Source organism: Bufo gargarizans, chromosome 6, assembly GCF_014858855.1.
Source record: "Bufo gargarizans isolate SCDJY-AF-19 chromosome 6, ASM1485885v1, whole genome shotgun sequence".
Lineage (NCBI taxonomy): Eukaryota > Metazoa > Chordata > Amphibia > Anura > Bufonidae > Bufo > Bufo gargarizans.
Genome location: NC_058085.1, coordinates 236,007,075 through 236,020,312, shown reverse-complemented (window position 1 = coordinate 236,020,312; position 13,238 = coordinate 236,007,075). Strand labels below are relative to the sequence as shown.

At 44.8% G+C, this 13,238-nt stretch overlaps 1 protein-coding gene across 5 annotated transcripts in view; it reads right to left on the bottom strand.

The window, feature by feature from the left end:
- LOC122939804 (zinc finger protein OZF-like) overlaps window positions 1–9,466 on the bottom strand; it is a 62,695-nt gene extending 53,229 nt beyond the window's left edge. For 2 of the 5 annotated variants that reach the window (XM_044295966.1, XM_044295961.1), the window contains exons 1-5: window positions 9,348–9,466; window positions 2,460–2,596; window positions 1,341–1,529; window positions 1,176–1,260; window positions 684–775 (exon numbers count right to left, since the gene is read on the bottom strand). In XM_044295966.1, coding sequence (XP_044151901.1) covers window positions 684–775; window positions 1,176–1,260; window positions 1,341–1,529; window positions 2,460–2,537 — 444 coding nt within the window. In that variant the 5' untranslated portion in view covers window positions 2,538–2,596; window positions 9,348–9,466. Of the gene's footprint in view, window positions 1–683; window positions 776–1,175; window positions 1,261–1,340; window positions 1,530–2,459; window positions 2,597–9,243 lie in introns of all 5 variants that reach the window. The other 3 variants (XM_044295964.1, XM_044295963.1, XM_044295962.1) reach the window with 3 other exon arrangements.
- Between the last annotated feature and the right edge of the window lie 3,772 nt (window positions 9,467–13,238).

The following is a 13,238-nucleotide window of genomic DNA, read 5'->3' as shown; positions in this document are numbered from 1 at the left end:
GATGTACCGTAATGACATGACAACAATAAAGGATTGTTTAAAAAAAAAATTGTGTGTTTTTCATTTTTTTTCTGTTATGGCATTTACCAGACAGGAATTAAAAAAAATATATATTTTAATAGTTCAGACATTTCCGGAATTGGCGATACCTAATATGTTTATTTTTGTTATTGTTTATATGTAAAATTGGGAAAGGGGGGTGATTTAGACTTAATTTTATTTTATTTTTTTCACTATTAGCCCCCCTAGAGGGCTAGAACCTGGGATCTTTTAATCCCCTCTCCTATTCAATCTAATAGAGATCTATTAGGGTGAATAGGATTTCTACAGTCTCCATACTGAGCTATGCCTCGTGCATAGCTCAGTATAGAGAAAGCCATGGCAAACCTGGATCGCTTCAGCAACGTCCAGGTGGCCATGGCAACCGATCGGAGCCCTGGGATTTCTCCGCCTTCACTCACAGGGCAGGGAGGCACCTGAGGGGTTAAATGACGGGGGTGGCGCGATCGCCGCACCCAGTCAGTGCAGCCTGTATGATATAGCTGGCACCTGCCATGTATGGAGCAGGCCTGCTGCGGTATGTCACAGTGGATTAAGGGGCAGAATTTCAAACATAGTATCCTGATATCCAGTTCAATATTGTTATCTTCATATCTGCAGTACTGCAATGTATCTACAGGTACCTCAGTAATGCTCTCTGGGCTGCCCGCATCTACCTCTGCGTAATCCTCTCGACTTGACAATCTCTCAGGGGTACCCATGCCATTGAACTCATCTGTCAGAAACACACCCAGAGTCAATGAAGAATATAGATAGAATATATGCAACACAGTATAGTACAATACAAGCGAAGAGGTTGTACAAAATCTACACAGATGCCCATATATATTGTGTGGTTCAAATTTGGAATGCAGATGGGGAAATGTCCTACATGCAAATTTTGGTGCAGATAAGCAGGCTAGATCCACAGCATATTTTATAAGTCTGAACTTAGCCTTACGAGTCTCATTAAAGTCTCTGGAAAATCCAAAAGTGTCAAGAGAAGGGCTAAGAATTAACATGTTTTAGGGGTAGTGCGCGTCTGCTTTTGGGGAAGGTGATGGGTACCGATGAATGTCCAAGAGAACTCATGGAAAAAAGGAAGCCAGCACATGTTCATTGAGAAAGGTACTTACCCTGTGGTTCTTCCATGCAACCCTCACTCCTGGTTTGTGAAACTTCATGGTCAATAAATTTCCAAATCTGCAAAGATACAATGACCTGTGACCTATCATCTTCTACCCTCAATGTCAAAGTAGCATCCAGACCCCTCTTCTGTATCATGTCCTAGTAGTGCTCACCTCTCCAGTAAGTAGGTGAATGACCTTGTTGCTCAGATCAAGGATCTTTTCTTCATGATTCTTTTCAGAAGACTGGGTCTCACAAGGAGAAGGTGGGATGGGATCTTGGGCCTTAACTGAAGCAGCTAACAAATTTGTAGAAATTCTGCATGCAACAAGTTCCCCAGATTTCTTCACAACCATTAAATCCTGTACGGGAAAAGAATGGATTTAGTTCACACTAGCTTTTTTTTGCAGATCCATCAATCTGCAAAAACGCCTCCATTACAATAATACTACCGCATGCATCAGTCATGAACGGATCCAGTTGTATTATGTCTTATATAGTCATGAACACCATTGAAAGTCAATGGGGGACGGATCCATTTTCTATTGTGTCAGAGAAAATGGATCCGTCCCCATTGACTTACACTGTGTGTGCCTTCTTGCGCCACACCACATCGCGGACAGAAAAACGCTGCTTGCAGCATTATTCTGTCCACGATGGGAGCGCAACTAAATGGAACGGAATGCAGTTCAGTTTTGTCCCCATTGACAATGAATGGAGACAAAACTGAAGCGTTTTCATCCGCTATTGAGATCCTATAATGGATCTCAATAGCAGAATTGAAAACGCTAGTGTGAAAATAGCCTAAGAACAGGCTCCAGTGAGCGATAACGGTGGTGTCAAGTGAAACAACTCCCAGAATAATCCCTGTGCTGTGTAAAAAAAAAAAAAAGTCATGTCACGTGACATTATTCTCTCAATTCCTCGCCTCTTCTACATGGGGGACGGGGGCATGTGTCCTAGATGCCATCCAGCCAAAGAGTCGTTTCCAGCCTTGTCACAGAGTCTCATACTCACAAATGGAAGAAGGAATTTTACCGTGGCTGGCTTCACAATCTTCCCTGGGTAAATTAACGGTTTAGTCCTGTGGCATCCGCCAGACACACTGAATGCTCCTGTCAGGGGGCCTAACTAAGCAGACTGGTCACGTCACTGCTCTGGAGCACTTAGGATGTATGAATCTTTACCCTGGGTGCAATAAAACTTAGCTATGCCTCGGGCCTCTCAAGTCATGTCCCTGTATAATTAATATAGGGAATAATAGTCATGTCTTGTGTCCCAGAATCTCTCACCTCTCCAGTCAGAAGGTAGATGATCTCCAGGGTCAGGTTCAATATCCTCTTGCTCATGTGACTCTTTTCATTCTCCATACTGAAAATAAAGTATGGCCTCGGGTCCAGGATGAAGGCACTGGCCCTAGAGGTGACCACTGTAAATGAGACACAAGTATGATAACTTCAATGAAAAACATTCTAGGAGCAGGAAGCTATTTGAGTGGAGAAGGGGAGGAACATTCCAAGAAACCAGCACAAGTTCCTATGAAGTGTTCAGGTTGAGCTGCCTATAGACCTGTACAAGCTCACCAGCCAGTTAATGCCAACCCATCACCTAGTGATGCCAGTCCTTCCTCAAACTGCCCATACACATTCTATAACTGTGGCCGAGACAGCTATCTTCCCCACACATATAGATGTTTGTATGTGGATTCTGTGGGGAAAGCATGGTAGATGTTTCAGACACTTCTGCAGGCAGCTCATCTCCTAGGAGAGCAAAGGGATCAGACGAAAATACTTATTTTGCCCGATCCTCGTCTCGGGGAGAGTTGGAGCTCCACACACATTCATGTCTCGGACAACAATGTGTACGGCTAGCTTTAATGAGCATGCAAGGGGCCCGCATACTGTTCTTGCACAGAGGCCCTCTACTGTCTATTTCCACCTATGCTGGTATACAATATAGGACATTTGTATGTGAAAAATATAATCTATATTATGTTATTTGATGAATCTGTGCCCAGATACCAAGCTGTAAGCCCACAACTCAATCACTGCCCACCCACCTGTTCCCAAATACTTTATACTCCTTCCCTGACTCCCCACTGCCCAGAGACCTAACTCTGTACATGCTACTCTAGCCCCTGACACCCACCTGTGCTCAGATACTTAACATTGTACCCTCCTTATATGCCCACCTGCTACCAGACAGTCAGCACAAAACTGGTTATTCAGTACTTATAAGCCCAGCTATTTCCAGGTACACAGCACTGTACGCACTACTTTCTACACTAGCCTTTATATCCATATGCTACTCCCTCCTTATACACCCACCTATACTTAAATACCACTCATTGTACCCGCTACTTCCTACAGGCCTCTACACCCATTTATAACAGCCCCGTAGTACTATCTACTTATACACTGGCTACTACTCGCTCCACTCTACTGATATACCCAGCAGCACTGCTCCTAACTCCCCAATACCATCTACTCAACACTTCTAACTTCCCTCTACCCATAAACCCTAAATAAATAACAGGTAAGATTGAGTGGCACAACAAAGATAATGGGGCAGATTTACTAATCCTATAGATGGCAGTTATCACAGGCTGGATGGTAAATCTGGCGCAAGGACAGACACTTTTTCTCAGACTCAACACCAACTATTGGTTGGCTTACTTTACAAGAGAATTTTACACCCACACCCCCATTCCTAGTAAAACATGCCCCTTTCATAAACTTGGCAAAGAACTCTCTAAACCTAGACGTGCCAAAATCTAGGCGCACTCATTTCAGTAAATGTGGGCCAATGTGTCCAGGTGCAGGGCCTCAGAGAACCTGACCCCCTTCTACACATACATGCAGCCCAGCCCCACCTTACTGACCCCCTTCTACACATACATGCAGCCCAGTCCCACCATACTGACCCCCTTCTACACAAACATTCAGCTCAGTACCACCATACTGCCCCCCTTCTACACATATATGTAGCCCAGTCCCACCCTATTGACCCACTTCTACACATTCAGCTCAGTACCACCACCATACTGACTCCCTTCTACACATTCAGCCCAGCACCACCACCATACTGACCCCTTCTACACATACATGCAGCCCAGTACCACAACTGACGCCCTTCTACACATACATGTAGCCCAATCCCACCACCATACTGACTCCCTTCTACACATACATTCAGCCCAGTCCCACCACTATAGTGACTCCCTTCTACACATACGTGTAGCCCAGTACCACTACTGACGCCCTTCTACACATACATGTAGCTCAGTACCACTACTGACGCCCTTCTACACATACATGTAGCTCAGTACCACTACTGACGCCCTTCTACACATACATGTAGCTCAGTACCACTACTGACGCCCTTCTACACATACATGTAGCTCAGTACCACTACTGACGCCCTTCTACACATACATGTAGCTCAGTACCACTACTGACACCCTTCTACACATACATGTAGCTCAGTACCACTACTGACGCCCTTCTACACATACATGTAGCCCAGTCCCACCACTATACTGACTCCCTTCTACACATACATTCAGCCCAGTCCCACCACTATAGTGACTCCCTTCTACACATATGTGTAGCCCAGTACCACTACTGACGCCCTTCTACACATACATGTAGCCCAATCCCACCACCATACTAACTCCCTTCTACACATACATGTAGCCCAAACCCACCACTATACTGACTCCCTTCTACACATACAGTACAGACCAAAAGTTTGGACACACCTTCTCATTCAAAGAGTTTTCTTTATTTTCATGACTATGAAAATTGTAGATTCACACTGAAGGCATCAAAACTATGAATTAACACATGTGGAATTATATACACAACAAAAAAGTGTGAAACAACTGAAAATATGTCATATTCTAAGTAGCCACCTTTTGCTTTGATTACTGCTTTGCACACTCTTGGCATGCTCTTGATGAGCTTCAAGAGGTAGTCACCTGAAATGGTCTTCCAACAGTCTTGAAGGAGTTCTTGGAGATGCTTAGCACTTGTGGGCCCTTTTGCCTTCACTCTGCGGTCCAGCTCACCCCAAACCATCTCGATTGGGTTCAGGTCCGGTGACTGTGGAGGCCAGGTCATCTGGCGCAGCACCCCATCACTCTCCTTCATGGTCAAATAGCCCTTACACAGCCTGGAGGTGTGTTTGGGGTCATTGTCCTGTTGAAAAATAAATGATGGTCCAACTAAACGCAAACCGGGTGGAATAGCATGCCGCTGCAAGATGCTGTGGTAGCCATGCTGGTTCAGTATGCCTTCAATTTTGAAAAAATCCCCAACAGTGTCACCAGCAAAGCACCATCACACCTCCTCCTCCATGCTTCACGGTGGGAACCAGGCATGTAGAGTCCATCCGTTCACCTTTTCTGCGTCGCACAAAGACACAGTGGTTGGAACCAAAGATCTCAAATTTGGACTCATCAGACCAAAGCACAGATTTCCACTGGTCTAATGTCCATTCCTTGTGTTCTTTAGCCCAACTAAGTCTCTTCTGCTTGTTGCCTGTCCTTAGCAGTGGTTTCCTAGCAGATATTCTACCATGAAGGCCTGATTCACACAGTCTCCTCTTAACAGTTGTTCTAGAGATGTGTCTGCTGCTAGAACTCTGTGTGGCATTGACCTGGTCTCTAATCTGAGCTGCTGTTAACCTGCGATTTCTGAGGCTGGTGACTCGGATGAACTTATCCTCCGCAGCAGAGGTGACTCTTGGTCTTCCTTTCCCGGGGCGGTCCGCATGTGAGCAAGTTTCTTTGTAGCGCTTGATGGTTTTTGTGACTGCACTTGGGGACACTTTCAAAGTTTTCCCAATTTTTCGGACTGACTGACCTTCATTTCTTAAAGTAATGATGGCCACTCGTTTTTCTTTACTTAGCTGCTTTTTTCTTGCCATAATACAAATTCTAACAGTCTATTCAGTAGGAGTATCAGCTGTGTATCCACCCGACTTCTCCACAGCACAACTGATGTTCCCAACCCCATTTATAAGGCAAGAAATCCCACTTATTAAACCTGACAAGGCACACCTGTGAAGTGAAACCCATTTCAGGTGACTACCTCTTGAAGCTCATCAAGAGAATGCCAAGAGTGTGCAAAGCAGTAATCAAAGCAAAAGGTGGCTACTTTGAAGAACCTAGAACATGACATTTTCAGTTGTTTCACACTTTTTTGTTATGTATATAATTCCACATGTGTTAATTCATAGTTTTGATGCCTTCAGTGTGAATCTACAATTTTCATAGTCATGAAAATAAAGAAAACTCTTTGAATGAGAAGGTGTGTCCAAACTTTTGGTCTGAACTGTACGTGTAGCCCCGTCCCACCACCATACTGACTCCCTTCTACACATACATTCAGCCCAGTCCCACCACTATAGTGACTCCCTTCTACACATACATGTAGCCCAGTCCCACCACTATACTGACTCCCTTCTACACATACATGTAGCCCAGTCCCACCACTATAGTGACTCCCTTCTACACATACATGTAGCCCAGTCCCACCACTATACTGACTCCCTTCTACACATACATGTAGCCCAGTCCCACCACTATACTGACTCCCTTCTACACATACATGTAGCCCAGTCCCACCACTATAGTGACTCCCTTCTACACATACATGTAGCCCAGTCCCACCACCATACTGACTCCCTTCTACACATACATTCAGCCCAGTCCCACCACTATACTGACCCCTTCTACACATACGTGTAGCCCAGTCCCACCACCATACTGACTCCCTTCAACACATACGTGTAGCCCAGTCCCACCACCATACTGACTCCCTTCTACACATACATGCAGCCCAGTCCCACCACCATACTGACTCCCTTCTACACATACATGTAGCCCAGTCCCACCACTATAGTGACTCCCTTCTACACATACATGTAGCCCAGTCCCACCACCATACTGACTCCCTTCTACACATACATGTAGCCCAGTCCCACCACTATAGTGACTCCCTTCTACATATACATGTAGCCCAGTCCCACCACTATAGTGACTCCCTTCTACACATACATGTAGCCCAGTCCCACCACCATACTGACTCCCTTCTACACATACATGTAGCCCAGTCCCACCACCATACTGACTCCCTTCTACATATACATGTAGCCCAGTCCCACCACCATACTGACTCCCTTCTACATATACATGTAGCCCAGTCCCACCACCATACTGACTCCCTTCTACACATACATGCAGCCCAGTCCCACCACTATAGTGACTCCCTTCTACACATACATGTAGCCCAGTCCCACCACTATAGTGACTCCCTTCTACACATACATGTAGCCCAGTCCCACCACCATACTGACTCCCTTCTACACATACATGTAGCCCAGTCCCACCACTATAGTGACTCCCTTCTACACATACATGTAGCCCAGTCCCACCACTATACTGACCCCCTTCTACACATACGTGTAGCCAAGTCCCACCACCATACTGACGCCCTTCTACACATACATGCAGCCCAGTCCCACCACTATAGTGACTCCCTTCTACACATACATGTAGCCCAGTCCCACCACCATACTGACTCCCTTCTACACATACATGTAGCCCAGTCCCACCACTATAGTGACTCCCTTCTACACATACATGTAGCCCAATCCCACCACCATACTGACTCCCTTCTACACATACATGTAGCCCAGTCCCACCACTATAGTGACTCCCTTCTACACATACATGTAGCCCAGTCCCACCACTATACTGACTCCCTTCTACACATACATGTAGCCCAGTCCCACCACTATACTGACTCCCTTCTACACATACATTCAGCCCAGTCCCACCACCATACTGACCCCCTTCTACACATACGTGTAGCCCAGTCCCACCACCATACTGACGCCCTTCTACACATACATGCAGCCCAGCCCCACCACTATAGTGACTCCCTTCTACACATACATTCAGCCCAGTCCCACCACTATAGTGACTCCCTTCTACACATACATGTAGCCCAGTCCCACCACCATACTGACTCCCTTCTACACATACATGCAGCCCAGTCCCACCACTATACTGACCCCCTTCTACACATACATGTAGCCCAGTCCCACCACTATACTGACCCCCTTCTACACATACATGTAGCCCAGTCCCACCACTATAGTGACTCCCTTCTACACATACATTCAGCCCAGTCCCACCACTATAGTGACTCCCTTCTACACATACATGCAGCCCAGTCCCACCACTATAGTGAATCCCTTCTACACATACGTGTAGCCCAGTCCCACCACTATACTGACTCCCTTCTACACATACATGTAGCCCAGTCCCACCACTATACTGACTCCCTTCTACACATACATTCAGCCCAGTCCCACCACCATACTGACCCCCTTCTACACATACGTGTAGCCCAGTCCCACCACCATACCGACGCCCTTCTGCACATACATGCAGCCCAGTCCCACCACTATAGTGACTCCCTTCCACACATACATGCAGCCCAGTCAGACCACTATACTGACCCCCTTCTACACATACATGTAGCCCAGTCCCACCACTATACTGACCCCCTTCTACACATACATGTAGCCCAGTCCCACCACTATAGTGACTCCCTTCTACACATACATGTAGCCCAGTCCCACCACTATACTGACTCCCTTCTACACATACATGTAGCCCAGTCCCACCACTATAGTGACTCCCTTCTACACATACATTCAGCCCAGTCCCACCACTATAGTGACTCCCTTCTACATATACATGCAGCCCAGTACCACTACTGACGCCCTTCTACACATACATGTAGCCCAGTCCCACCACCATACTGACTCCCTTCTACACATACATGCAGCCCAGTCCCACCACTATAGTGACTCCCTTCTACACATACATGTAGCCCAGTCCCACCACTATAGTGACTCCCTTCTACATATACATGCAGCCCAGTAGCACTACTGACGCCCTTCTCTAGTAATTACTGTTTACTTCCCTCTACCCACCCAGTACTGTGCCCGCTACTACCCATCACTCTGAACCCGCATCTCCCTAGTTTCATTTCCACCCACCTACTCAAACATCAGGAGCACAAGAGCCGCAACTCCGCCCCCTCCTTATTTGCACTAGGGCCACTAGCTAGATCAGGACGTGAGACACACAGAGCGGTACACACCTCTCACCCACTTTCATACAACGCTCCGGTTTTCTGACAGAACACTGCCAACACTGATTTGACCAGAAGAAACAGAATAACTACCGCGGAACACCAGAGGGAAACCAGTACAACAAACGGTACAAGTATTCCGCCATTTTGTCGGAGATCAACAAATGTGAACTCAGTGACGTCAGAGCTGACCTTTCTTTCACAGTTCTAGGCAGCCATCTTTGCTGAGGGCTCCAAGCCCAACTTCACAGACTCAATCTCGTAATCTTATTATCATTTATATACTGTAATATGTCATTATATGTATGTGAATTTTATAATTTAATTGAAGAGGGGTCTAAATGGATAGGCAAACTGGATCTATTCTTAATAGCAATTAATCAGATTGCCTCATGTTTTCTAAGGAAATTTGGAAAATTAAAGGGACAGTCATTAAATAACATTTTGCATTTTTCAGTTGTAAATAGTGGATGTAGCCTTTGGACTGCAATTAGAGTTGACACCTTTCCTAGCAAAGAGCAGCTGCCAAGTTTACATGGTAAAAGGTAGTAAGGGCTCCGTGCCCATGCCGCTCTTTGCAGTCCACAATGCATGGGCACTGGCCCTCCTTGCTGCGGACCCATTGACTTGATACGGTCAAAGATGGACATGTCTTATTATCTATTTGGGCTTCCGATCCGTGCCTCCGCTCCGCAAAAGATAGGACAAGCTCTATCTTTGGCTATATCTTGTGGATTCGCAGACCCATTAAAGTCAATGGGTCCGCAGCTGCAGTACAGAGGGCATACGGCCAGTTCTGGGTGTTATTTGACACCAATGGTTTGATCATATTTTGGTTTTGGTATCTCTTTTTTAATAAAACTATTTTTTTCCTGTTGTTATCAAAGGTGTTGTTCACCCCTGGGGATCTATTCTATAGACCCATGGTGGTAATCATACTTACCTGATTCCCACCGCTGGAGTCCGTCTCCATTGCTGCCCAACTGGTTCTACAAGTCCTGTACCTCACCGTATCAACATCCAGTTTGATGTGAGTTACGTGATCACTGCAGAAAATGATTGGCCACAGCAGTGACATGTCACCTAGGCTACATGTGACCAGTGCAGCTAGTCATTGGGCAGTAATGTAGCCAAATTCCCGCGGCAGGGATCAGGTATGTATGATTACCACCGCAGGTCTAGCCACACAGTTTGGGGGTGGGAGGTGTAGAAAAGGTTCCCAGGGATAAACAACCTCTTTAATATAAAATGCAGTTCTGGCCTGATGTGTGCACAGTGCGACAGATTAGCCCTTATAGAGAGCCAAATAACCACAAAGCCATGAAAAATCCCTCACTGCTGCCAATAAACCAGGCATCCTCAAACTGCGGCCCCCCCAGCTGTTGTACAACTACAACTCCCACAATGCCCTGCTGTAGGCTGTTCGGGCATGCTGGGACTTGTAGTTTTGCAACAGCTGGAGGACCGCAATTTGAGGATGCCTGCCATAAACCATGCTGCCCTATGCCGGAGAATGCCTGTTCTGAATAAAACCTTCTCTATCTGTCAGAAATATATTACATCTCCCTCTATATTGATAGTCACCATTAATGCAGTGTGTGACGGGGATCACTAGAGAAGCAGTCTGCAGATTTTACACTAGAGATCCAGGATGACCAGGATTCACCCACATGTGTACTGGAGGATCTGTCAGGAGCTCCCGTTGCAGATTCCATCAAAAGTATTAGTCAGTGCGGTCTGCCAGGAGGTGTTTATTCCCATCATTTGATGGAGATGGCACTTTCATTATTTTACTTCTTCTTCTTCTGCAATGAACGGTTTTGTGTTTATAGTCACTTATTTTGTGCCATTAAATTTCTTTTTTTTTCTTTATAGAGACATAGGGGTAGAAAACAATATATTATATCGTATTGTGGCTTTATAAGACGTACTTAGCTTTTAGAGGAGGAAATTAAGAAAAAAATCATTTTTCATCAGAACTCAGATTAGACCCCCAAATCAGCCCCTCCAATCTTTACCAGACCCCCCAATTTTCATCAGACAGTAAAATAAAAACCTTACATTTCCTGCCTCGAACGCTGTTGCCACGCTGCAGAAGCTGTGCACTGTTCCTGCACTTGCTGTTCCCTGGTCTTCTGCCTGCAATGCGCTGTACTGTGACCTGACATTACAGTGTGCATTACATCCTAACATTATACGCAGTCAAGACACAGCCCTCAAAATAGGTCATCAATATCAGATTGACGGGGGTATCAGCAGTCGGTCCCCCATCAATCAGCTGTATGAAGGGGTCATGATGCTCCGCCATCTCCCTTGTAGCGGTGGTGCAGTGTAATTACAACTGCTCTGCCACTACAAGGAATACCACACACAAGTAAATATCGATGAGGACGCAGCCTTATCCGAAGTGGCTTCATTCAAAACTTCGGAATAATACTGTATGGTGATTTGTCTCTGTACAGAATTAGAATGTATGGGCTCTGATGAGCCGAAGTTAGTTATTCACGAAGTTGCGTGTGACTTTGTTGAATAACTTTGGTAGTTGATTTTTAAAGTGGAAAACTTGAAAACAAACTCTGCTTCGGTTCTGAGGTACTAGTTGGAACCGAAGCCGAAGTTTACAAATAACTTACTTTGGCTCAAGTGAGCCCATACATTCTAATACTGTAAGGAGACAAATCTCCGTACAGTATTATTCCGAAGTTTTGAACGAAGCCACTTCGGACAAGGCATCTGAAGCTCGCTTCGCTACAACACTAATTGCGACGTTCATACAAGTGCTGCGTCCTCATCGATATTTACTTGTGTGTGATATTTACAGTTGCTTAGCCAACCTGACAAGAGACCTTGTCACTGTTCATGATAAGATAAAGCTTTTATCTAAAGGGGTTTTATCTTTAGTTTTACCTCATAACATATGGTACCTTGTTCATGAAATAAATAAAAGGATACACATGTTCTTGTGAAATATTTATTAATATCACTTTTTATAAATAATTTATATTGCATTCCCCATACAATAAAGCTCAAGACCAAAATAATAAGTGCTTTTATTTACATTTATTTTAAATGCAAATTAGATTTTTTTCTGCTTTTCTACCCTATATTAGTATAACACATTTCAGTATGAAATCTTGCAAGAATGCAAATAAACCTGAAAAATCCTTTTTATAAAAAAGAGCAACATCTTTGTGCTGTGGTTAAGGAAACCAAGTCACACCAGACCAGACTAGGCTGACGAGACTTTAAAGGGTTTGTCCAAAATTTTAATGTTGAGGGCCTAACCTCTGGATGGGACACCAATATCATCACGCAACAAAAATAAACTTTTCGTCTACTACTGGGCAAAAACCATTTGTCCTATACTAAATCAAGTGTGCGGATTACTAATCCGAAGTCAGAATTGTTGTAACACGTCACGACAGTTTGCTATGCATAAGTATGCCTAAATGAATTAAGCACTTGGAAAGCATTGAATAATTTTGAACAGAACGAGTTTTACTCCAACAATTACCTGATCTGCACCAAAGTTTGCATAGTAAACAGTGTATGAAAATGTAATGGAATAACAACATTTCAAAAAGTCTAGTTCTTCAGTTTAAAAGCCTTACTTGAGCAAGGCCCAGTACTGCCAAAAGTGCTTCAGGCATCTGCTTTTGCTTTTGTGAATGGTCATATTTTCCCATTGCAAAAACCAGCAGTAGTCCCCCATCATGTTGGGATTCCAGCGGCCTGTTCTCCATTGTAGAAATATCTTTATGGAACTGCTCTCCATGTTCGTCACTTACATGTCCCAAATTGAGTGGGAAAAAGTCTACTACCGTATTTTTCGCCCTATAAGACGCACCTAGGTTTTTGAGGAGAAAAATAAGAAAAAAAATATTTTGATCCGAAAGGTGT